The 23,644-nt window shown below is 40.8% G+C and overlaps 2 protein-coding genes across 10 annotated transcripts in view; one reads left to right on the top strand and one right to left on the bottom strand.

Annotated features, from left to right (window-relative positions):
* The window catches only part of GPM6B (glycoprotein M6B), a 109,258-nt gene extending 91,224 nt beyond the window's left edge, over positions 1 to 18,034 (top strand). For 4 of the 6 annotated variants that reach the window (XM_062603784.1, XM_062603781.1, XM_062603780.1 and 1 more), the window contains 6 exons: positions 3,900 to 4,086; positions 7,189 to 7,345; positions 10,658 to 10,829; positions 12,789 to 12,862; positions 13,174 to 13,239; positions 15,588 to 18,034. In XM_062603784.1, the coding sequence (XP_062459768.1) occupies positions 3,900 to 4,086; positions 7,189 to 7,345; positions 10,658 to 10,829; positions 12,789 to 12,862; positions 13,174 to 13,239; positions 15,588 to 15,737 (806 nt within the window). In that variant the 3' untranslated portion in view covers positions 15,738 to 18,034. Of the gene's footprint in view, positions 1 to 3,899; positions 4,087 to 7,188; positions 7,346 to 10,657; positions 10,830 to 12,788; positions 12,863 to 13,173; positions 13,240 to 13,943; positions 15,132 to 15,587 lie in introns of those variants that run through there. The other 2 variants (XM_062603782.1, XM_062603786.1) reach the window with 1 other exon arrangement.
* Positions 18,035 to 18,484: 450 nt separating this feature from the next.
* The window catches only part of OFD1 (OFD1 centriole and centriolar satellite protein), a 32,558-nt gene continuing 27,398 nt past the window's right edge, over positions 18,485 to 23,644 (bottom strand). For 2 of the 4 annotated variants that reach the window (XM_062603768.1, XM_062603771.1), the window contains 5 exons: positions 22,635 to 22,754; positions 21,408 to 21,565; positions 20,364 to 20,522; positions 19,645 to 19,703; positions 18,485 to 18,654 (listed from right to left, as the gene is read on the bottom strand). In XM_062603768.1, the coding sequence (XP_062459752.1) occupies positions 18,609 to 18,654; positions 19,645 to 19,703; positions 20,364 to 20,522; positions 21,408 to 21,565; positions 22,635 to 22,754 (542 nt within the window). In that variant the 3' untranslated portion in view covers positions 18,485 to 18,608. The remainder of the gene's footprint in view (positions 18,655 to 19,644; positions 19,704 to 20,363; positions 20,523 to 21,407; positions 21,566 to 22,634; positions 22,755 to 23,644) is intronic. The other 2 variants (XM_062603767.1, XM_062603769.1) reach the window with 2 other exon arrangements.

The raw sequence follows: 23,644 nt of genomic DNA, 5'->3' as shown, positions 1-23,644 counted from the left end.
TTCTGCATTACCTTGCTTTTCTGAGTTTAAATCTTAAAGCCGTACTTAAAGTATCAAAGAAGGTTTAGCCACACAATTGCCATTTGACATGGGAAATTGAATGGCTAAGCCCCTGCATATATGCAATAGCCTGTACACTGCTGGGTAGGTTGTATAATTATTCTTCATACATTAAGCAACCAATTGCCCGTTTGTGTACATATGTAGGTTCATCCTTTACCAATTTCCTGTGACTGATAGTTTCCAGGAGATTAAAAGAATAGGCGGTTCCTGTTTATTCTCTTCTCTTTATTTTTGTCCTTTAGCAAGAATATTTGTGTGTGTGTGTGTGTGTGTTTAATAGCATTCATTCCCTAGAGAATAATCTCAGTCCTTGTTTTAGCTGGCCTCCTTCTGAGAGTGTGTTAAATCTGTAGCCAAGATCGCAGGCAGCTCTGGGCAAATCATTGGGCTGTTATTAACCTGCCTCCATGGCAACTGCTCTCGCCAGCCTGAGGACAAAAAATGTTTTTATTCTGCTGAGTTGCACAAAAGGTTCTAGTGATGCCTTGCACAAAATGGCCATTGAAAGGGGAGATGCAGTGATGTGTGTTTGTGCTGTACAGTTTCATATTTAAATCGTTCTACACTGTAGCATTGGAAGTGGATGTACAGCTGAAAAGTACAGCGTATTGGCCATATGGAAAGGAAAAACTAGCAGAAAATTGGAACTAAACTTATTTTAATACTGCTTATTTTTGTCAGCTGGAGTTCATAGGCCTCCAGCCTGCAGTTGTCATCAGTGCATTAGCAAGTTACTTTCTGAACATGAACTAGGCAAACATCATCATGGGTTTTCAGTTGTATGATATGAAGATACTTGCTGACTTGGGGTTACAGAGAGAGATCATAAAGCAGGTTTCCTGGAAAGCTTTCATTTTTTTCAGCAATTCTTTGATTTGCTTTAGTGTTTTCTTGGGAAACTTGGTAAGCATATAGAAATGTTTCATGAGCTTCAAATTTAGCTGGTTTTGAAAGCTGCTCTTGGCAGTACTGTTTTAGGCTTGCTTTAAAACAAGATTATAAACCCAGCTATACTTCTCAGGCTAAGCATGAATTTAAGTTGCTCATAAAGAGTGTTCACAATAGGAGCTGTTGAGGATCTGGCAGCCTCAGCACCATGAAGAGGTTGTGTCGTGCAGCAGTTAGTTACCTTCTGGAAGGAAGCTGTGCAGCTCTGCTGTCAATTTGGGTGCAGAATGACTATGTATGGATGCATGCTGTCTGCTGGTTTGGGATGCTTCCTGTGCTTGCAAACTCACAGCCTACTATTTCCACATGAACTGGAGTCCCTCTGCTTTCTGCTTTAGACATGCTGCAAAAGTGAGTAGTTTCTGCAGCTCCACATTTAGGCAGTTTTCTTTGCCTTACCCGAAATAGTGTGGTTGCTTTAGCCACCTCTCAGAGCATCCCTTGGCCATCATCTGCACTGATAAAATGAAGGTCACCTAAATATTGTAATGCTTTTTCACTTCAGCTATAGAGGAAAACATAAAGAGTATGGTCACAAAGTTGCTTTGTGCAGCTGCATGGCGCTGGGTGATGAGAGGAGCTTTGCCACTGTTGGGTTGTGTTTAAGGGTTTGTGGATTAGTGGCAGATGTTGTCGTGTTTGGGGAAGGGGTCTAGCAAATTCTCCAGGGTGAATTCTGCCAGTGGCCTGGAAAGCTGGCTGTGCAGTGTAGGTTGTTAATCATCAGTCCTGGGTCTACACCAATGTTTAGTTTTGTCATGCAGGCTGCTCCCATTTTCTGAAACCATCAGCTTTTCTTTCAGACCTTGACAGTCCCTTGGCTTTGCTTCCAGCTGTTTTTCTTTCCTGTCTTTGATGGGATCCTTCTGCAAAGCAATCTGTGGATCAGCATGATTAGGTTCTCCTCCACACCAAGCAACGATCTGGCATTTAGTCACCATCTCCTTTAGGAGTGTGGCTCGAAAGTCTATTTGTTTTGTGATGGCCTGTGGCCATGTGTGTTGAGCGTTGCCTGCTGGGTGAGAGCGTGGTTGCTCTTAGATAATCCTTCACTGCTAATCCTGTGCCAGGTGCAAGCATTCCTTGGATTAACTCTTGGAGGTTTGGGCCTGACCTGGGAGCAGATGCTGTGGAGGCGAGCCAGCCTCACAATGTATGGCTGCTGTTGCATATGGCTCGTAAGCTGCACTCAGGCAGATTCCCCAATGCAGAGTGTTGCTCTGCAAGCTCTGGTGTCTGAACTCATCTCGGGACCTCTGTGGTAAAATGAGCCCCAGAGATGATTTCCTCTCATAGCATGCATTTAGACTTTCTTTGCCCTGTCACTGCTAAGCTGCAGTGTTTGTTCATTCGGCACTATTTTTGTCATGAAGATAGTTCCTACTGAATGGACTCCAGCTGTGGGCTTGACTATAAAATCTTCCCAGGCTTGTTTCTAGACAATTAAATCTTATTTGCAGTTAGTGAAGTGGCATTTCATAAGTCATTTTGGTGGTGATAGCTGCTTAAGCCTGACCAGGACACTTGCTAGTAGCTCTCTAAAAGAAGAGTTTCCCACTTGTGAAACGAGAAGGCTTTCAATTGTCGGATGCATATTATTCCCCAGTGTACCACGGAAGTGCCTGCTCTGCAACTCATTCATTAGCGGGAAAGGGAGAGGGGATAAAAATAAACTTGCCTCATGTGGCGGATGGAGACTTGCTGATCTTTGTGAAGAATTTTTGGGGTGGGAAGATGTGATGTGATGTGATGTACATGCTCACCAGCTGTCTCCTTGCCTTCAAAAGCTTTGTCCATTTAGCACCTTCCCAGAGAAGCAGTGGGCTGTTCCTGCAATGTGCAATGCTGGTCACTCCATTAAGCATTGTCTTAATGGCTTGTGTTTTGCGCAGTTGTATGAAATGCACATTAATGGAGGCAGCTTAATGCCATCACCCTGAAGTAATGAATTGGTATGGATTGCCATTACCATTATAGCGCAGTTAAAAGCTGTGTTTGTTTCCAATTTGCATTTCCCAGCCCTGCAAGCAGATGGGTTTTCAGGCCACATGGTTGGAAGGAACCTGGCAATTCAGCTGCAACCTCCTTATTGCAGTGTTTGGAAAACAGCAGTTTGGAGGAGGGAGGATGGCGGTTTGTTAACTCAGACTGCTTAAATGATATATTTCATTAAAATTATGATTATGCTACTGCAGACTGTTCAGGGATCACTGAAAATCCAGTGTATCCTATAAAGCTGGAAATGTGTTGTCTGTGTAACACAGCTGCATCTCACTGCTCTCAATATAAATTGCTACTGTTTGACTCCCGTTCAATTTTTCAGGTGTTAAAATACCTGTATCCCTATAACCTCATGCAGATTTATACAAAAAGATGCTTGGGAGCCATGGGAGAGTGTAAGGTGGCTAAGTTTTGCTGACTTAAATGTGTTTCTCTTCCAAGTGCAAAAGGCACTTTCCAAAAGGTTGTCTTGTCTTGAGTATTTACTTCTCTGGCTTCCTGAATGGCGCCAGTGTAGCTGGTGCTCCTGCGATTAGTAATGCTGAAACGTGGTGAGCTCTGTGTGAGCAGCTGAGTTGCAATGGATCACTTTAGACAAGTGATTTTTTTTCTTTTTCCATTTCATAGGCTGTCTCATCGATCTCTTGATCCTGTAAAGACAGGAGCACTCAGCACACTTTCTGGGCATTGAGTCCACACCAACAGATCTGTAGGTCACTGCTTTAGAGGGTGATGTTGTCTTGCACCACCTATAGATTTTTGCTTAGCATGTCAATGCCTGGGCCTTTTACTCCCTGTGGCTTTTACCAAGTGGAGGACGGATGTTCTTTTCCTCATAATTTGCTTTTTGCTTATAACGTTTCTTCTGCTTTCTCTCTTCTGTTTAGGTTGCTTTGAATGTTGCATTAAGTGCCTAGGAGGAGTGCCATATGCTTCACTCGTGGCAACCATTCTCTGCTTCTCGGGGGTTGCATTGTTTTGTGGTTGCGGCCATGTGGCGCTCACGGGAACTGTATCTATCCTGGAGCAGCACTTCTCCACGACTGCCAGTGACCATGCTTTGCTGAGTGAAGTGTAAGTATGCCTCCCATTTCCATTTTTCCTCATAATACCCTCATGCTAAATGGGTAGAAATGGATTCAAAACCCAGTCTCCATCCCTGAGTATTAGATTGTTTGTTTGTCCAAAGCGCTCAGTGTCTTCTCGGTGTTCTCACACAAAGAACCAGAGTGTGTGTGCTGCTTTACCTGTTTATATTGTGACCAACACTGTTTAGTATCTTCATCAATGCCATAGGCAGTGGGATTGAGTGCAGCCACCCTCAGCAGGTTTGTAGATGACACCAAGATGAGTGGTGCAGTTAGTTCACTTGAGGGAATGCCATCCAGAGTTCACTCTGGATGCCATCTGCAGGGACCTTGACAGTCTTGAAGAGTGGGGCCCTGCAAACCTCATGAGGGTTAACAAGGCCAAGTGCAAGGTCCTGCACCTGCGTCAGGGCAATGCCCAGTACAGACTGGGGGAGGAAGGAATTGAGAGCAGCCATGTGGAGAAGGACTTGGGGACACTGGTGGATGAAAATTCAGACATGAGCTGATGATCTGTGCCCACAGCCCAAATAGCCAACTGTATCCTGGGCTGCATCAAAAGGAGCATGAACAGGAGGTCAAGAGAGGTGATTCTCCTTCTCCACTCTGCTCTTGTGATTCCTCACCTGGAGTCCTGTGTTCAGCTCTGGAGTTCCCACATAAGAAGGACGTGGACTTGGCAGAGCAAGTCCAGAGAAGGACCATGAATATAGTCAGAGGGCTGTAACACCTGTCCTATGGAGACAGGCTGAGAGAGTTGGGCTTGTTCAGCCTGGAGAAGGGAAGGTTCCACAGAAACCATATAGCAGCCATCTAGTACTTAAAGGGGGCCTATAAGAAAGATGTAGAAATGCTTTTCACCAGGGCTTGTAGTGACAGAACAGGGGTAACAATTTTAATCTGAAAGAGGGTAGATTTATTGTGAAATATCTGGGGCTTTTGTGCTCCCGAGGCTTCTCCATGAAACCAGAGTGAGGCCTGGAGGCCTGCATCAGGGCCTGCATTCAAGCACCCAGCCCCATTGGCATGAGTCTCTCTCCCCCCTTGGCACTGAGGGGTGCAGGGGTCCCATGCTCTGGGCCGATGGTCTGAACACACTGGGTCTTGTGTGGTTCCTCCACTTGAACTGCCAGAGTTTGAAAAGGCTTTTGTGTGATGGCACTGAGGAAGTTTGCACACATTGTGATTCATGACATCTGCACACCAGCGCTGATATGCTGACTGGGTCTGGGTTCATCATCTTGCCTGCTGCTTACCGTAGGCCAGCACCAGCCACAGGCACAGTGCACAGCCAACCCCAGGCAGCGGGACAGCATGAAGGAGGGCAGCCAAAACCTGAAAGCCATCTGAAGGCTTTGGGAGGGGTCCCTGTGCAGGCCACCTGCCTCTGTGATGAGGGGGCCTACGTGGTGCACACTGCGTTGTGTGCAGAGGGATGCACTGGCAGCAAACAAGGCATGCGTGCTTTGCTTACCTGCCCTTAAGACCCAGCTTTTAGGATGTTATTTGGAGACTTTGCTATGAGGGTCCAGCTTGACACACTTTATTCTCATGTGTTTCTTTTTCTTTTCTTTCCTTTCCTCACTGCTTCTATATGGTTGCAGACATAGACCTGCTGGTTTGCATGTGCAGCTGACCCCTTCCCATCTCCTGGGATCACTGGCATCAGCCTTGCAGCACCATTTCAGGGCTTCCCCGCCTTGCAGAACCCTCTTGTCCAGGCCTGCCATGTGGACTGAACCCGGCCAGGGTCCCTCATCCCAGCACTGCCCACCCTTACGCCCTGGGACTGGGTACTGCATCCACAGCTCCAGTGCACGAGCCATGAGAACTCTGCAGTTAGCCACAAAATTTAGCAAATGGCCATTCTTCAGCAACCAAATAACAAAACACCCTGTTCTTATATCAGTCTTCATTTAAGCAAAATAGAAATCACCAAGGCAGCCATAAAAGGCAGCAACTTTAAAATTTTGGACTATTCTTGGCAATTATTTCGTGTCAAGACAGCATCAGCACCCGGGGAAACGTGTCATTCCTACCAAAGCAGCTGAGGTCTTGGACTTGGTAGAGGCCTAGAAAGAAAGGCAAGGGAGGTGATAATAAAGGGCAAATAATTTAAGGCCACAGAGACATAAAATAGACGATACTAGTAAGGCACCCTTTGGAACAGATTTTTTAAAACTGATTTTCATATTATTAATTTCTAGTAACATGCATTGAGCTTCTCCTACAGTGTTAATGATGGTGAAATGAATTCTGCTGTACTCTCTCAAATCTTGGCTTAATTTTTTCATGCTTTACAGCACAGGTGCAACAGATTTATCCTGTTATTTTTAATCAGTTTGGAAAACAAGCATAACACTTCCCACATATAATTTTAAATGAGCAAGATCTGATTTTGGTACAAGGGATGTGCTATCTGTCTGGATAACATTCAGCTATATAAATGGTAGTCATTAAATTAAGCTAAAACATGCAGATGCTCCTTGGAGATCTATGTTAGTAGCTACTTAGTGGAGAGTGGTAAGACATCTGAGGAAAAATGTATTTATCCTTAGAAAACTGGCATCATGGATTTATAAAATTAACCTCTGTTCTTTGAATAGCTTCATCCAAAATAGCCATCCCAAATTACTTTTAAGAAGGTGTAAGTTCTGGAGAAGTTGTGCTAATAGCAACGTATGACTTTTGGAGGCCAAAAGTGATGTGTGGAAGATCTGACATTCTGGTCCTCCAAAACAATTAGCTTCAGATACTGAATCTGATTGATAATATTTAGAAATTGCTCTTTCCATTTACCTATTCTAGACATAAGAGATCTTTAAGGAATTGAGAACTTTTTCAGGTAATATCTGACTGAGTGCTTATACCATGTGCCCCAAGCATGTACAAGGCTAATGCACATTAGTATTGCTTAGAACTGGGATAGCCACGCTGGCCTCTTTTGCAGTCTGCTTGCTTAAAATGCATTAAAGAGCCTTGAACTGTATTTCTGGAAAAGGAGTTATCTTATACCTATTATAATTTGGGAGGACTGACTGTGTTTTTATAGGAGTGAAATCTAATTATCTTTTCTTTTCCATTTTAGAATTCAGCTAATGCAGTATGTAATTTATGGCATTGCATCATTTTTCTTCTTATACGGAATAATCCTTTTGGCAGAAGGTTTTTATACAACAAGTGCTGTGAAGGAGCTGCATGGAGAGTTCAAAACAACAGCTTGTGGCCGCTGCATCAGTGGAATGGTAAGCAGTATCAGAAATGAGAACAGTAGTCCTCACTTAGCCAAAACCTGTTGAGCTTGGTTTAACTCCTGGCTTTCTGAACAACAGCATATCGCTTCCTTCTTTCTTTAACTCCTTATGGGTGGTCAGAGCCAATCCCTGTTGCTGGTCCTTCCTTGAGCTCCGAGGATGCTTGGTCAAATCCAGATTCTGCAGGTGTACTCTCAGGGCGCTACCATGGCCTCCCATGTCAGAAAGCTGAACCCAGTGGTCTGGAGACTGCTAATTTTAAAACAAAACAAAGTTTGTGCTTTTAAACATGGAGCACACTAGTGATGCTTGAAGGCTGACTGTAAAAAGGCTGTGGTCTGCAGAGCTATTTAAATAGCAAACTAAATTCAAATGACTTCTACAGTCAATTCTGCTTGAGGATGTCTGGATCCTTCAGACAGTAAAGAGTGAAGCTTCACAGCATCTTTGCACTTGAATCAAGTATTGCTGTCTTCCGTTTGCAGATGGCAAAAGGCACAGAGGTGAATGCTCTATCTCTGGCAGCATTCAAGGCCCGGTTGGATGGGGCTTTGAGAAAATTGCTGTAGTGGAAGGTGTCCCTGCCTGTGGCAGGGGGGTTGGAACTAGATGAGCTTAAGGTTCTTTTCAACTCAAACCATTCAATGATTCTATGATAGATATATCAGGGAGTCTTTCTTGCAAAGCTGAAACACTTAAAGCCTTAAAGTTACAATCCATCTTCCCTTCAATATACTTCTGTATGGGAACAAAATTTTAAACAAAGTTCAGCTAAAAATAAAACTTCAGATTTTCCTCCACATTGCCCCCCAGGGCGCACTCTGCAAGAACAGAAACATAACCATGTTTCTGAGACAGGATTTCAAAGCTATTTCTGAAAATCTGAATTCAAAGCTTGTAGTTATGGAGGAAGCTAAGCAGTATGACAGATCGCCCACGGGAAAGTGTGGGTGAAAAGAGAAGAGGCTTTTGATGTGATTGTTGCATTTTAATATACAATCTATATCCTGTACTTTAAAAATATGTACTTTCAGCTGGTTAAATACAAAAGAAATGCATATTTATTTTCAAGAGGGTTAACAATTTTTCCACTGTGCTGTTGGGTATTTACTGAATTATCCAAGAGCTAATAAAAAGAAGATATACAATCATTTTCCAGTCAAGCAGCTATTAACTCGCTTTTTTTTTCTAGCAAGTGTGATCTTCACTGAGGAGCAAAATTAGATCTATAGCAGTATTTTCCAAAGATCCAAACTATAGTAGAAACATAAACATATGTGCATCTAATTACTGCAGAGAATTGCTTGTGAAGTTGAGTAGCTGCAGGCACGTGATTGTCAGCTGCTTACACAAATACCAGCGTGACACATAGAAATATGACAGAAAAAATGTATTTTCATGTTTGCCCATATTTGTCCACACAAGTGAAGGAGAGAATTTAGCAGCTGAATAATTGCTTGGAGCTCTGGTTATACACATTAGTGTTAGTGGTGACAGTCATGGCGCAAAAATGCCTGTATGCTACTGTGTAGTGGTAGAGCTGCTTAAAACACCAGGGTCAGAACAAGATTTGCGGGAGATAAAATATCTTAACAGAATGTTGGCCACAGCTGCATATGGACAACAAGCTTTTAGATATACAGGACTTATTTTTATTAACTTTTCCTCCTTTAATCTACTCCTGTCTCTGTTACATTACTGAGCGAGGTCATAAAACGCTGTCCCTTCTATCTTGCATAAGGTTATAGCAGAAGACAGACTTCCAACTTCCATAAATTATTTGTTTTGGCTGTGGTAATGCAAAACAGCCATTTCCCACAGTTATCACATTAAATGTGAGAATGAGTGTGTTTTCTCCTGGCTATTTTAGGAGTTAAAGGCTTTATGTTCTTCCTTGCATGAACACTTCCACATATACATATGCAGACATACTCATCATAAATGTGGACCTATAAAAATCCTGTAAACTGGTCCATTTATCCAAAATCCAAAGCGAGAATTCTCAATTCTCACGTAAAACACACAGGTCTCTTGTGTGGCACTATCTAATATGAAATAGGGTATTTGAGTTCAGTTGTGTATGAATTAAAGGCTAGCTGGGTTATTTGTGTGACTTAGTTTGCAAGCTCTCCCACCTCCCCACACACCGCCTGCACTGACTGGAAAGCCTCACCAACCGCTCAACCTTTGCTGTAATGTTTGCAGTATTGTTCGGCACATCTGGATAAAAACCTATGAGGATATGAACTTCCACCACTGCAGCATTAGTTCAATCTGTCATTTCTGGGTGAGGCTGAGAGAACCTTCTCCCGCATCAGAGCCTTTTGCATCCTCACTGTTGCTCTCTGGCACACAAGTAAGACAGTGCAACACCAGTGCAAGTAAAGCCTTTCCAGTACACCTACAGTTAAATAACAGTGAACAGGGAACACAGAAGATATCACAGTGTTCCCCCACTTTCCAAGTGGGATCCAAATCCTTGTCTCACCAGGATGAGGGAGCTAGGAACTGATGCCAGGGAATTCAGTTTTATCATGAAACTTAGAAGCAGAGGGAAAAGGGAAGAAGTCCAGTGGGTGGGGGTGGGAAGCTGGAAATTTCCAGAGCAATGAGTGCCATACTTTGTAATATTACCAAAGAAAATGCAGGTAGTAATTTTTTTATTTTTAAAAAGAGCCAATCCAAACCAGCAAATTTCAATGGAAAATCCATGGTTCTCTAAGGTGATGTTAACTCATTTTCTTCTTTGCAAATGTGTATTAGATCAACTGAATCCTTCTGATCTGCTGTAAAGGTTGTGGTATGTTTTAAAAAATAGGCATTCTCAAATGTTACATTCAAAATTGACTTCAATAAATCAGTATGGGAGAGCTCTGTGAGCATCGATTCGCTCTGTTGTTTTGATTTGCAACTTGCATAGAAATGCTGGTATACTACAGTTAATTAAAAAACTCCTTGAATTGATTTTTGTTGGAATGTTATTGGGTTTAGCCTACAACCAGCATCCCTGCTTAGCTGAGAATCTTGAGGAATTAATGGACTGCTCTTTCAGGAGGGCAAGCTGTTTGCTCAAGCAGGCTGATGAAAAAGGAAATGCCTGAATTACTTTCTCAGTAGCACTTAAACTACCGATGTAATTGTAAGCAACGAGAATACTGATTTTATTCATGCTTGGAAATCAAATGTTTTATATTCCTTGATTTCCAAAAGTATGCTTAAAGATTATTTTGAACCCTTGTTAAGGAAAATTCAAGTGTTCTTTTCAAAGAATAAATGTGAAGTGCTTGTGTTTTCTCTGCCCAGTTTGTTTTCCTCACCTATGTGCTTGGAGTGGCCTGGCTTGGGGTCTTTGGCTTCTCTGCTGTGCCTGTCTTTATGTTCTATAACATATGGTCAACTTGCGAAGTCATCAAATCTCTTCAGACAAATGTGACAGTTCCAGGGGACCAGATCTGCGTGGATATCAGGCAATACGGTACTCATTTTAATCCTGATTAAATGCTTTATCCTTTCTCCTTGGACTGTCTTCAGTAGTTTTGTCTCAGCCTTATCAAATGAACCAAATGCAAAAGCATCTTGTATCTTTGAATGTGCTATTACTTTTCTAATTAATTCAGATTACACTGATCTCTTTCCAGATGCAATCAGTTTAACTGAACTGGCAAGTCATTTATCTAAAGTGATTTTGAGGCGGTTTCCAATACTGTAATATTAGGTTTAAAAATAAATCAGCCTCAAAATAAACTGCTTGGAACCAGTGCAGAGAAATAGATAACCAGATCCTGGTTTTTGAACCCACGTGTATAAATTCTTTCCTTTCAAAAAGCTGGTTTTATATTTAAATAGGAAGCTAGCACCTGAACTTTGCACTAACAGTTACTTTCAGTTTAAAAGACCAAAAACCTGCAATCGGGAGTCTGCCTTAACAATTATTGAATTAACGCTCCTTTGATGAGACACAGCAATCCCACAGGTGTGCAGGTAGCAGAGAAGAGAGTGGGACAAGGGCTTAAAATAGGTCAGGCTTTTCAAAGTAGTTCATTCCTTAAGGAGAATTTTGTCTGAAGTTAATCTTTGCAGCTTCCCTTGTGCAGAAGAGCTTTTGTCACCAGGACTTTTGGCATCATTTTAGCAAGCGTTTTCTAGGAATGCTTCTTTCTTTGGACTAAGGCATTCAAAGCTCATGTCCTGGTTTCGGCTGGCTCAAACCATGACAGCTGAGGAAACGGATTCAGAGTTGAAAAAGTAAGGAAGCTCGGGCTTGCTTTCCTTTCCAGACTGTAAGTCCAGTAGAAGAGATATAGACATTTTAAAAGCAAGAAGTCCCAAATCAGTTAAATGCTTGCAACCTATTTTAGCAACTGACAGCAAGAGACTGGGAAGACGTTTTCTTCAGCAGCAGAGCCTGGGAGTGCAGGGAGGAGATGGGCTCCTCCACCTTTCTGCTTCTCCCTGTTGTTTGGCAGCTGTGCAAGCGTCGCATGGGGCTTGGCTGTTCCTCTGATCAGTAGAATCATTTGGGTTTCAGTGCGTGGTGGGAGAGAGCAGCTCCTTAACTGGCAACTTGTGTCACTGAACTGCCCTCGTGTTTTTGGCTGGAAGCAGTAGCTAAAAGGCTTCAGGTGTATATTGCAGTTGCAGAGAAGAAGCTGGCTTTAAAGTAAATCCTATAAAATCTCTTTGAAAGCCAAACCATCCTAAGATAATTTCAGTGACCTGCCCCTTGCAGAGTTGCTAATTCCAGCCAGCTGAGTTTGAAATGCAAGCTCGATGGGGGAGACAAGCTGGTTTTCTCCTGTTTCAAATGGCTTTTGCTTAAGCTTTACATCTGTTACTGGTCTAAGAATTTAGGTTATTTTAAATCTGCTAGATGCCGTTGACTTTTCAGATTTTCAATCATGTTAAGAAAAGTAACTGGGAGTAGGTGAGGTGTGGCAGGCTGAATTTCCTTGCAGCAGTGTTCCCCAAATGCTTTTTACCTATCAGAACTTAAACCAGAAAAAAATCCTGTAATCCTACTGTCTAGCTCCATATTCACACTCTCCTAATTTCAAATAGATCTTAATCTAGTAAGTAAGCGCTATCCTGAAAGGTGCCAAGTACCTCTGAGGTGCAGTTCATCCCTTTCAGTGCTGAGTGGGGGAGTAGGCGGTATGGGACTGGACCTGGAGTGCAAAAACCCAACCAACCATTTGGCTGCCATATGGGAAAACCACATCTGAGAACATGCCTTGGCAGCGAGCCTCGGTGTGAGGAGAAAGCGCATCTTGAGTGAGTTGTTTTAATTCCTCCTGCCAACTCAGAGCTCTGCTGGTCAACGTGCGGATGCCCAGAATGGGAACACAACTGGCAAGTGGGCGGAAAAGAGGAGAGAGGAACAGAAAGTGTGTGTTGATTGCTAAAATTAGTGGTTTCTTTTGCTGTGGTATTTCAGGTATTATCCCTTGGAATGCTGTACCTGGCAAAGCCTGTGGCCCGATTCTAGAGAACATCTGCAACACAAATGAGGTACAGAAACATAACCTGTTGGCAGCTTTTGCCTACAAGTCACTCAGGCACAGTGTAATAAATAGCTTGATAAAAAACTTTGGAGAAAACTAATCCTGGTAGTATAAAGAGATTGATTTAAACGCAACACTGAGATTATTCTGTTAGGTCATCCAATAAAAGAAAATTACTTCAGAACAGTTTTATTTTCTAAAGCTTTGAATACCCTGCAGTGAAGATGCCTTTATTATCCTTATCCTTGAGAACAGTTGAAATGCATATTGCCTTATTCTCATTTACTTCAGTGTTTTTAACATCCTCTTTCTCCCTAGTTCTACATGTCTTACCACCTGTTCATTGTGGCTTGTGCTGGAGCTGGTGCCACCGTCATAGCATTGGTGGGTAGTATTTTTTGATGGTTTACTGTATGACATGTTCCTTTCAGGCTTAAGATGCTTTAAGATGAAATTTTGTGTATCTTCAGAATAGTGATAGTAGACATTAAGGAAAGTGAGCTGTAATCACCATTATTTGCTGCTGCAGTTTGCTCATTACAAGTCAGCAGGTTCCAAACATTTGCTCTAAGAAGTCATCATAACCCACCTCCCTCATCCTTAGAAAGAAAATTTTTGCATATCCTTTGAAAATCCTACTTCTACCAACTATTTCTGGGTTTATATCCATTATTTCATTTCATTTTTGTAGTTTCTTTGATCAGTTGCTTGTAACCTCTTGGTTTTTTTGTCTGGGCCCAGGCAATTTGGCTAGTCCAACTCTGCAATGCCCCTTACAGATGGCAGTTGGAAAAAGGAGATGTTAAGGAGATGACTTATTCATTCATCTAATGCTTCCTTTTGCTGCCAGCTTCTAACCTCATGTCAGCCAACCAAGGCGTAACCCAAATATTTGTAGATGAAATAGCCTTTAGGTCTGCATGTAGGTTATCCTCTCTGGGATAAATGGCAAATGATTTATCTTGCATCTTCACCCTGGAAGAAGCTCAGAATAACGTCTGTTGTAAAAGTATCGACAGTTGCCCAAGTGGGCTTGAGCCGTCACCTTGTTGTATCTTACTGTCCTGTATTTTGTTCTCTTCCACCAGCTGATCTACATGATGGCTACTACATATAACTATGCTGTTTTGAAGTTTAAGAGTCGGGAAGATTGCTGCACTAAATTCTAAATTGTATAAGCCCAGTAAAGAGCTGCATTGTGTAGCTTGAAATACCACTGACACCCTAGGCTGAAAGTCTAGCTTTCTGAACTTTGTGACAGTAATTGTAAATAGCTTCAATAAGCATCATTTAGCTGATCAGATTAATAAAATGACTTCTTGTATATGAACTATGATGTGGATGAGATCTGGCTATTCTTTCATGTCGAGAGGATTCAGTTACTGTAGGGGTGTTTATAAAGCATCCTTCTGAAGATGGGATGTTTTCAGTTCACGTCTCCACTGGCTTTCTAACAGTCATCTCTAAAACAAGTACTGGAACAGTTCAGGGTCAGAATTGTTAATTTATTCTTCATCAAATACAACCCCCTCCCAAGCATACAAAATATATATGATGCAAAAGAAAAGGAGTAATAAGGTAGTGCCAATCCCTTTCGGCAGAAATCAGAAGCCCAGGTATCAATGGACTAATTGGCTTGTGTTTCCAGTGATTCCATGGATGAAGAAGTTGATTATTTCCTCTTACTTCAGTTTCAAGTAATTGCCAAATCACACTCTCTCTGGAAGGAAATGCATCCTTGCATTAGCTCTGCGTAAAACAATCACATTCTTTCTTTTAGACCCTGAACTAGTTAAGAACGAGCTTATAAATAGCTTCTGCTCTTGTGCAGCTTGCACTTTAGTAACTGATTTCTCAGTAGCCAGATCTCAAAAATGTAAGTATGACTGCACGGGAAGCAAAACCATGCATAGGCCAGAGGGACTTTTTTACACTGTTAGGGAAAAGAGGAAAAAAAAGTGAATCAGTGTTTTCAGATGTAGATTTTGTTGCATGAAGTGTGGTGAAAAGAAGTCGGGAAGAGACAAAGGCACAAACTAGAAAAAAATCTACCCGGTAACTAAACGAAAAAGAACTGGTTGCTACATGTGGTACAAAACTCTTCACCTGAGGTTAGACAATGGAAATTTAAAATGTAGCTATAAAAGTACATGATTAAGACTTCTTAACCCGGAGATTGCATGCTTTTGCTTAGTTTTGGATTCACATTTTGTTGTTTAATTTTTCACTCTGTTACTGTAGCCTTGTTCACGTAAATAAAACTGTTTACAGTTGCAGGCTTTTTCCAGGGGGAGGGTGGAATTCTCATCTGCTTGTTGGGGGAAAAGACTTGCCGGGATCTGGGCTTGGATATGCGTAACCAGCACAACCTCAGCCAGCAGTTCTCCTGAGCACCTCGTAGTTTATGGATGCCGTGTCTCGCCACGTACAAAACCTTTTTCCTGCTTCCCCCATTCTGCATTTTAATTGATCCGTACAACTCTGTAGCTCATTTTGTTACTCTTCTACTAACTGCCTCTAAATTGTGAATAACTGACTGAAGTGTTAGCATGCCAGATCCTAGAGACCTGTGGAAATAGCCTCTGTGCTTGTTTTCATAACAGAATGCTTATTAACGTAGAGTAACTTTATTTTTTTGGTTGTTATTTCAAAGAGCGTCTATTAATCTAACTAGCAGCTTGCTTTGCCTCTTGACATGCTCACTAGCCATCATGCTCACCCTTCTCTTCCAGATCCACTTCCTCATGATACTGTCTTCTAACTGGGCCTACTTAAAGGATGCCAGCAAAATGCAGGCCTACCAAGATATCAAAGCAAAAGAAGAGCAGGAGCTTCAGGATATCCAGTCTCGGTCAAAAGAGCAACTCAATTCTTACACATAGATGTTTGCCACAGTAATTCCGCAGAAGAATTCCTGTAGCTCTGACAAATCAACAAATAGCTGCTCTGCAGTACAGATGTGTGTCTACCAAACAAAGTTAGAAGTGCAAAAGCTTCACATTCCAGCTCCTGGAACACTTTCATAGGGAAATCTTCCTGTGGGTAATCTTCCATCCTTTCTTACAGAGAATGGAGGTTTTATTCCAGGCATTTTAAAAGGCAACACTTCACAATAAGTGACCAAAATATTCTTCTTCCAGACTTTTGATATTTAGCATTTGATGTGTTCCTACAGCCCTGAGCCCTGCACAGAGCTGTGGCAGGTGCTCCACACCAGAAGGCAGCCGCCCGCTGTGCAGACCTTAGGCAAAGGCCTAAGTCTCCCGAGCTGCAGCAGGGCTGCCCTGGAACGTTCCTGGCCTGGGCTGCAGGAACAGCACCCTGCTCTTCTGCCACGCTTTTCTACAATGAAGCAGTTGTGCTCCTGTGCTCACAGGAGTGTTGAGTAGAGGTCCCAAGTTTTAATCTTTTTATTATGTATTTAATGGAATGTAGATCCCTGGGTCTGGATAATGATCCCCTTCTTGGAAAATAAATGTCAGCTTTGCCTTAATATTTATTTTCTATAAATGTCTTAGCATTTATATAACAGCAGGAGACCATTATCCTACATTTTAAGTATGTGAAAAGTGTTACCTTATTAAAATGAGACTGATCTGACTATTCCAAATGAGCGGATGAGAAAGTTCGCAGAGATTTACACAAACAATACAAATTACAGCCATAAAGCAGAATACAGGTTGTCCACCTTTCTCTATCTTGGTGCTTAGCAAATTTATTATAGTCAGTGCTTCTGTGTTTTCCTTTTTACAAATGAATTAGCACATTAAGAAAATGTGGTGTTCAGAGACACAACAACAAACAAACTGGTGCCATTTTAAAGTAATTTCCCATAGAAGTCTGCCTTCTAATTAATGTTTTTTTTTCAGAAGCATTCAGTGATATCTTGAGTATTAGTGATGGTATATTTGGTGTTTGTTCTATATGATATATATATATAAATAAATGTTGGGGGGGAGTAAAACACATCAGCATTTGAAAGAATTAAATATTCAAGTCATACCCATGTTAAGCTGACGTGTGGTTTGATAGTTTTCACTGCTGAATATAAAGCAAAGGCAGCACAAATTCCTTCAAGTCAGTATTAAGAGAAAGGCATTTTGGGGGGTATTAACTTCAAATAGAATCTTTTTTTTAAATGTTGAAGTCTAATTTGACAGTTTCAAAACAGGGGCAAAGTAAGTTGATCAATGTAGAGCAAATATGACAAAATAGCCTAGTGTATGTTCTTACCTGTTGCATGAAGGAGACATTTCTACAGCAATGCAGGTGATGTTCTAGCCCAGTGTTTGCATAAGGGTAAAATGGAGGCAGTGTCTTAAAGCCTAATTCTTTTCTAATTCAGTGTAGCTATGACTGGGAGTTTTTGAAGTTTTGTTTAAGTAGTCTAATATTTTTATGTAAAGAGCATTAAATTTTGCTATGTATAAATTTTTGTAACCTAACAGTGAATCAATATTTTCTATCAGTGCCAAGGGCTTCCTGTAGTTACATCCAAGTGTTAAAATAAATATTTGTAGATAATAGAAAACACTTGTGTACGCTTATTTGAAAACAGACTTACAGCTGCTCCGTCCTGGTGCACCTTCAGGCTTTCTGTCCCTATCTGAAGTTAAAGATGTTTTCTTCAGGAGTATCCAGGTGCTCCTGTAGTGGGAAGGGAGGCCCTGGTGGCGTACGCTTCAGCGTGGCAAATCAGCAGGTGGCTCTAGCACAAAGTGGTGGTAGTAGTTCCTGGCCAGCATAATGCAACAAGCACTACCTGTCCCGTTCTGGGCATCAAACAGAAGGCCTCTCAGAAATATCTGAAGTGCCAGCATTGCTGCAGCACCAAATTAAGCAGCATGTAAAATTAGACTTGCCATCAGATTACATACTAGCTTGATTTCTAAAAGCAAAGTTTATTTCTGTCACATTTGTGGTACACGTTTCAGCTTCTGATGAATTCAAGACAGAGCTTTGTTTTTTGCCCCTAAATTCTGTCAAACTTGGCTTCATGTTCCTGTAGCTAGGTCAAGCTGAGCAGCCTCAAATGCAGTGCAAGTTGTAATATATGCTGCCACTCAAAATCACTTCATTGATAAAAATACTGTATTTTATACTGTAAATAAAGTTTAATGATCTTGCCTATAATCTACCTACAAAATACAAAGCTTAAATAAAGATGAGTTAAATAGCACTTTTATTTTAATCTCTCCATTCTGGGGTGGTTAATACCAACAAGGAGATACACAAGATAAGGCTGCTTCTACAAGTGTCTGTTTGCTTCCCCTGCCACAGCAGTAAAAGGGACATGTTGGCTTGGGTCTGTCACGCTCCACTCTGAAACCACCCAAGCCACCTTGTCCCTACGAGACGCCTTTAAAAACGGGTCATGATGACTGCATTTTTCTGTTACCTGCACACTATTACTTTGACCTACAGTGGGGAAGGGGTTGGGGGGAGGGCCCCACTTGAAAAGCTGTTTATAGAAATTACAGGAATTCAATGCCAAAGCCAATCTACCTGGACATGCTGATTAATTTCTTCACACTGCTTTGACCTTTCTGTTGCCCCATCCATGAGCCTTCTCCTGCGTTAGTGACACACTGGGACTCACTATTTGAAGTCAACGGCTGAAGCGATGAGACAGCTCAAACTCAGCTTTATTAGTTTAGAATTATACAGTCTGCAATCTTGGTGCCTGACACTTGTTACAGGCAGAAAGCTGCTTTAAAAACATTGTAATAATAATAATTAGCAGCAGCTATTGTTCACCAGAAGCTTTCATCCATGTCTCCATGAGAAATGTCTGCAGTGCTGTAATAAGGATAGAAGGGAGGAAAAGAAAGTTGTGTGAGTCCAAAGTAGTTTTGTATCTTAAATATAAATATTTGTTTTAAAAAGGAAGTTAGTTAAGAGATTGCCTGTGCTACAGTTCTCTTGCTGTTTCAGTGAACTGAAGGAAATAAGCAAGCCCTTAAGGGTGAAGACTTGGGCCTTAATGAACAGAAAGTCATCTCCTACCTACCAAAAAGACATACTATCTGTCTTTCTACCTGCTCTGTCTGTGGTGCTCACCCAGTAAAAATAACACTGCACAAGTACCAATTCAGGAGCACACGGTAGGGTCTGGTATATAAACCAGCATTTCAGGGGCACAGAATACTGAATCATTACTACTGTTTCAGTGAGCATTTCATTTTTTTTAATTGCTCCATATTTTTTGCTTATACGTATTTTCATTTCTACATCTTCAATTAAACTGAAAGATGTGATAGAGGGTTGTTTGGTTTTTTCCCCTCTTAAGCAACTAAGAACTACATATCCTTATTTATCAGTGTCTAGAAAGAAGCAGAGGAAATGCCCTAGCTGTGGTAATCCAGTGCAAGCAGTGCAAATCTCCGCCAAAAAGTGTGAACTCATTTGTTAAAAGCTCACAATGCTCCTGATAACTCAAAGCTAGATTCAATGCTAGTAACAGGCCATCTGCAAGGTGCGGCACTAACAAACCTTCACAGGGGCATAACCCAAGAAGAATCCCTCATACTTCAGCTCAGTGTGAAGAATCAGGAGATGCCACCCAGATGCAGATACAAAGGTCTAATTAATTGCCTTAGCTATTGAAACGGATCATTCCACAGCTCACCTGTGTAAGAACTGGAAGGGTCCTCAATTTTTCGCAACACATTTGGTTTTGATTACTGGTTTATTTTTCTTTTAAGAGGCAGATGTCTCTCAAGCATAATTCATACTGTAGCTATTAATATGGAGTAACAGAAGTGATGAATAATAATATATGAGCCTTACCTGTCATCCTTTTCACTAAGTCCAAATCCCTCTGTAAGTGACACTTCTTTTTTTGAATCCTGGCAACCAAGAGAAAAAATACATTGTCTGTAATTGGTTCTTCAGTTAAGGTTTAAGTGACTCTAAGAATCTGTACTTTAAGGCACCTAACTGAAAATAAGTCATCCAAAGGAGATGATACCCTAATTCTACAAACACTACGTTGCATCTAGATTAACACTTTGGAAAAATCAGGTTTGGATAACGTCTGAACAAAAATATGCTACATTCCTTCAAAGTCATGTGATACATCCCCATACACACCTCTTCTTTAACATCAAATTTTCCATTTTGCCAGAAAAAAATTCTCTCAGTTGTGTCAGTGGAACACAAGCTCACTTGTGTAGATTCAAACTATTTAAGCACAGTTTAAACTGAAAACTGAGGACTTTTAAATGTAAATATTGCCCTAGTACCTAAAAGCCAAACAAACAAGCCAACCCCTCCCCCACAGGACACAGAACAAAAGCCCTTATAGAAGAAAGGTTTCAGATTCTGTTATTTTGAGTCAACGCAGTTTTGCAATACAAATGCAAACACGCTTCTGCAGGTTGTCAGATAAAGCTGCTGAATGAAGGGAAAAAAATAAAAATGGGGATACTCTTTTCACTGGAAGCATACTTAGCAAGATCTAAATTTAGTCAATATTATTTTTGGAACCCCACTTTGAGAATATTCACCTTGTTTGCCCTCCTTTGCTGAATTAGTTTCATGTATTTTTCTAATGGATTTGGAGTAGGATCCTTTACATTATCTTCAGCACCAGAATTAATGTTTTCAGATTTTACCCCCTCCTTGTCTTCTTTTTCTTCATCTGTTTTCATTGAGTCTTGAATCTGCTTTAAGACACATAATCAAAATTAAATATTGATCAGCTCAAAAAAACCCCACCTATATATTTTGGTATCTGCATTACAAGGAGGAATTTACATTAATGTGGGTAAAACATACCAGTCTAAACAGCATTAAACCCATTACATGCACTTCAAGATGAAATGTTAAGCTACTGCTTCAATTACAAACATGACACTCGCAAAATCCCACTCTAACGCTGTCTGGGTGTCTGAGATACTGTGAAGCCTGAGATTTGTGTGTGACACCTACATGTGAACTGAAGATGAGCTGACACAGGTACGCCACTTTCTTGAAGGGCCTAGTTTGCTGGTGTGAAGGGTAGGGTGAGCACAGTGGAATCAAATTAACCAAGGTTTATGAGTGGGAAAAGGAAGGTGAAGTGGGAGGGAGCAAAACCCAAGTTTTATACTGGTCCTAGAAGTCCATAACACTATTTCAACACAGCTCAAAGGGATCTAAGCAAACTCCTTAAGGTCTCCTTACAACATCTGCTTCCAAGAAAGTACCCTAGATACCCTGACATAAGGTAGTGAAGAGATGGATATTAACATGTTTCAGTGGTGTCCCACCAGGAACAGTCCAGACCAGAAAGACAGTGACTGTATAGCCTATTCCAATAGCATGGTTCTGGCCATAGAACTGTAGCTTTCAGCTGCATGAAGCATGGAAGAAAAACCATCTGCTTCCTGTGAAAAAAGTTACTTGGCATAAGGAGAAATTCTATCAAGGCTGGTTGATCATAAAAGAACTTTGCCTCTACTACTTTCACTTAAAGTCTATTTTAAATCAAGTAACACACATAGCAATCCTAAAATACATGACACTACAAAGCTGCATTACTGTCAGAAGTTAAAATACTGAATCATTACCTCTTTGTTAAGCTTTTCCTCTTCTTTTTGCTGTCTTTCCAAAGCTTCCTGTAGTTCTCCCTCTCCCCTTTCTTCTCTTGCTTTCTTTTCTTCTTCTTCTTCCAGGTTTTTCTCCACTTCTCTATCCTGTTCTTCGATCTGGTTTTGATCCAGCACCACTGCGAAAAATTATTTTAACATCTGTGACCTATGTAGTTCAGTTATTTACTACAGTAGCATAAAAATAAGTATTAGGTTCCTCTGTAACATTACTAGTAAATGAAAAGCAACTGGATATATTGTTTACATATATACCAATGTTATTCTTAGGTATCTGGTTTCTTCTCACCTCTAAACATTTTTATTCTGATGTATGACTCCCTAAGAGCTAAACGGGAAAGCCAAAGTAGAGGCCAGAGAGCTGACAAATCTCTCTATGCACTTCTCATTCCTGTCATGGACTTTCTCATTAAATCTCTGTTATCCTAAAATTCATGTTGCTATATTCTTTACCCCTCAGCAATCTGACTGAATATAATTCTTTACATTTATAAAGCAAAGTACTTACAAACCCCGTGAAAATCATTGCAGGACATGCTGCTGATGTGGCCAGCATATTTAAAAAGCTGTGCAAGTAGGACAACATTCAGACAGTAATTAGATAGGCAAACTAAATACTGGGAATTGTTAGAAGCTAGAAAGCTCCTCTCTAAATAAAAATAATCATAATGCTTCTATCTAGGGCAATTAGAAAAGTGGCATATGCTGCACTGACATCACCTTCATCTACCCGAAAAATTAACACAGCACTGGGGTAATACAATTTGCAAACACAGCCAAGAAAAATGAAAAAAAAATATAAAAAAAATCCAGACAAGACCTATATAAACCATGTGAAACAGAAACACAACCTCCAAAAATCTTTCAAGTCTTATTTCTAGCAAGAGCAGAAAGAAGAATTATCCTGAAAAGAACAAAATCATCCCTCCAAAAGCTGGACAGGAGGGTGGGATGGGTGGCAAAAGCATTTAAATTAAAAACAAATTTGACCAAAACAAGGGTGAAGTCATCCTAATTCAGTAAAGCAACAGAAAACTTTCCTTCCTCTTTCACATAATTAGGGCTTTTGGACAAATTTTCCATCACACCAGCATACATACCGACCAAATGTTAAATATCTGGCTTTTTGTGTTACACATATGACATGTAAAAAGGGCATTCACTTTCGTTTCTGACTGGAGAACTCACTTAAGTCCTGCAGTGAAGCAGCTGCTGCTGGCACAGTGGCTGTGACACGGTTTCCATTGACGATGTCCCCACACGGATGCAAGGCATCACTTTCACACTGCTCTGGAATGTCTCCCTGATCTGGAGAAGAAATTTGAACAATGGCTTCATTATTTTGTAATCACAATAGTGGAGCAAAGCAATGGACACAAAGTGTGGGAATGGCTGAACTAGAACACGTAAGTATCAGTACTAATTGAGCATTTTCCCTTCAACTTGGTCATTTCCCTGAGGACTAAGAATTATCATAGGCTGTGCTTGCTTTTTTTAATTACAGAATTGTTAGTTTTGAAATTAGCTATTGGAACACACCTGTTTACAAAGCCAAAACATTCATGAATAAATATATAACAAAACCAAAATGTTTCAATTTCTTTATGTAAGATACAGGTCACAGAAAAATTACATGGCCAAGTTTAGCTCAGCTCATACTTCCTATGCACATAAAACAACCTTTAATTACTTGATTGCATACTATTTTTTTTAGTAGGACCCTTGTCTTCTTTGGCGCACAGGATGGATAACTACTAATTCCCATATTCTACTTTGTATTCTTCCTCCTGTGCAACGTAGCTCTGAATTTACAAACCACAGTACTGCACTTCAACTGTGATCACTGCTGTGATACTCAGCTCCTTCCTGATTATTTATTTGCCAAGTATGCAGGCTGCTATTATATCAATTTTACAAGAGAAAATAAAGAGAAATAAAAAGTCAGATGTAGCTTTTACCTCTAGGTAGCCAATCTCAAATACACAAGACCATTTTCAAAGCATTTGGCGTACCATAGTACAGATACCTCATGTATCTCCTTAATTTTTAGGTAAAGGTTTTGAAATTTCTTATCCTTTAAATATTATCAAGGTTTCAAGTTTTTTGTTTCCCACATTATAATAAAACTGAAATATATTGCATGAAGAAAAATGAGACACCCAAACCAATCAGCCTCTCTCTCTGAATGCTCTGAATCT

Source organism: Pezoporus occidentalis, unplaced genomic scaffold, assembly GCF_034315485.1.
Source record: "Pezoporus occidentalis ecotype Australia unplaced genomic scaffold, CSIRO_AGI_Poc_V1 ctg81, whole genome shotgun sequence".
NCBI lineage: Eukaryota > Metazoa > Chordata > Aves > Psittaciformes > Psittacidae > Pezoporus > Pezoporus occidentalis.
This window is presented reverse-complemented; position numbering and strand designations above follow the sequence as displayed.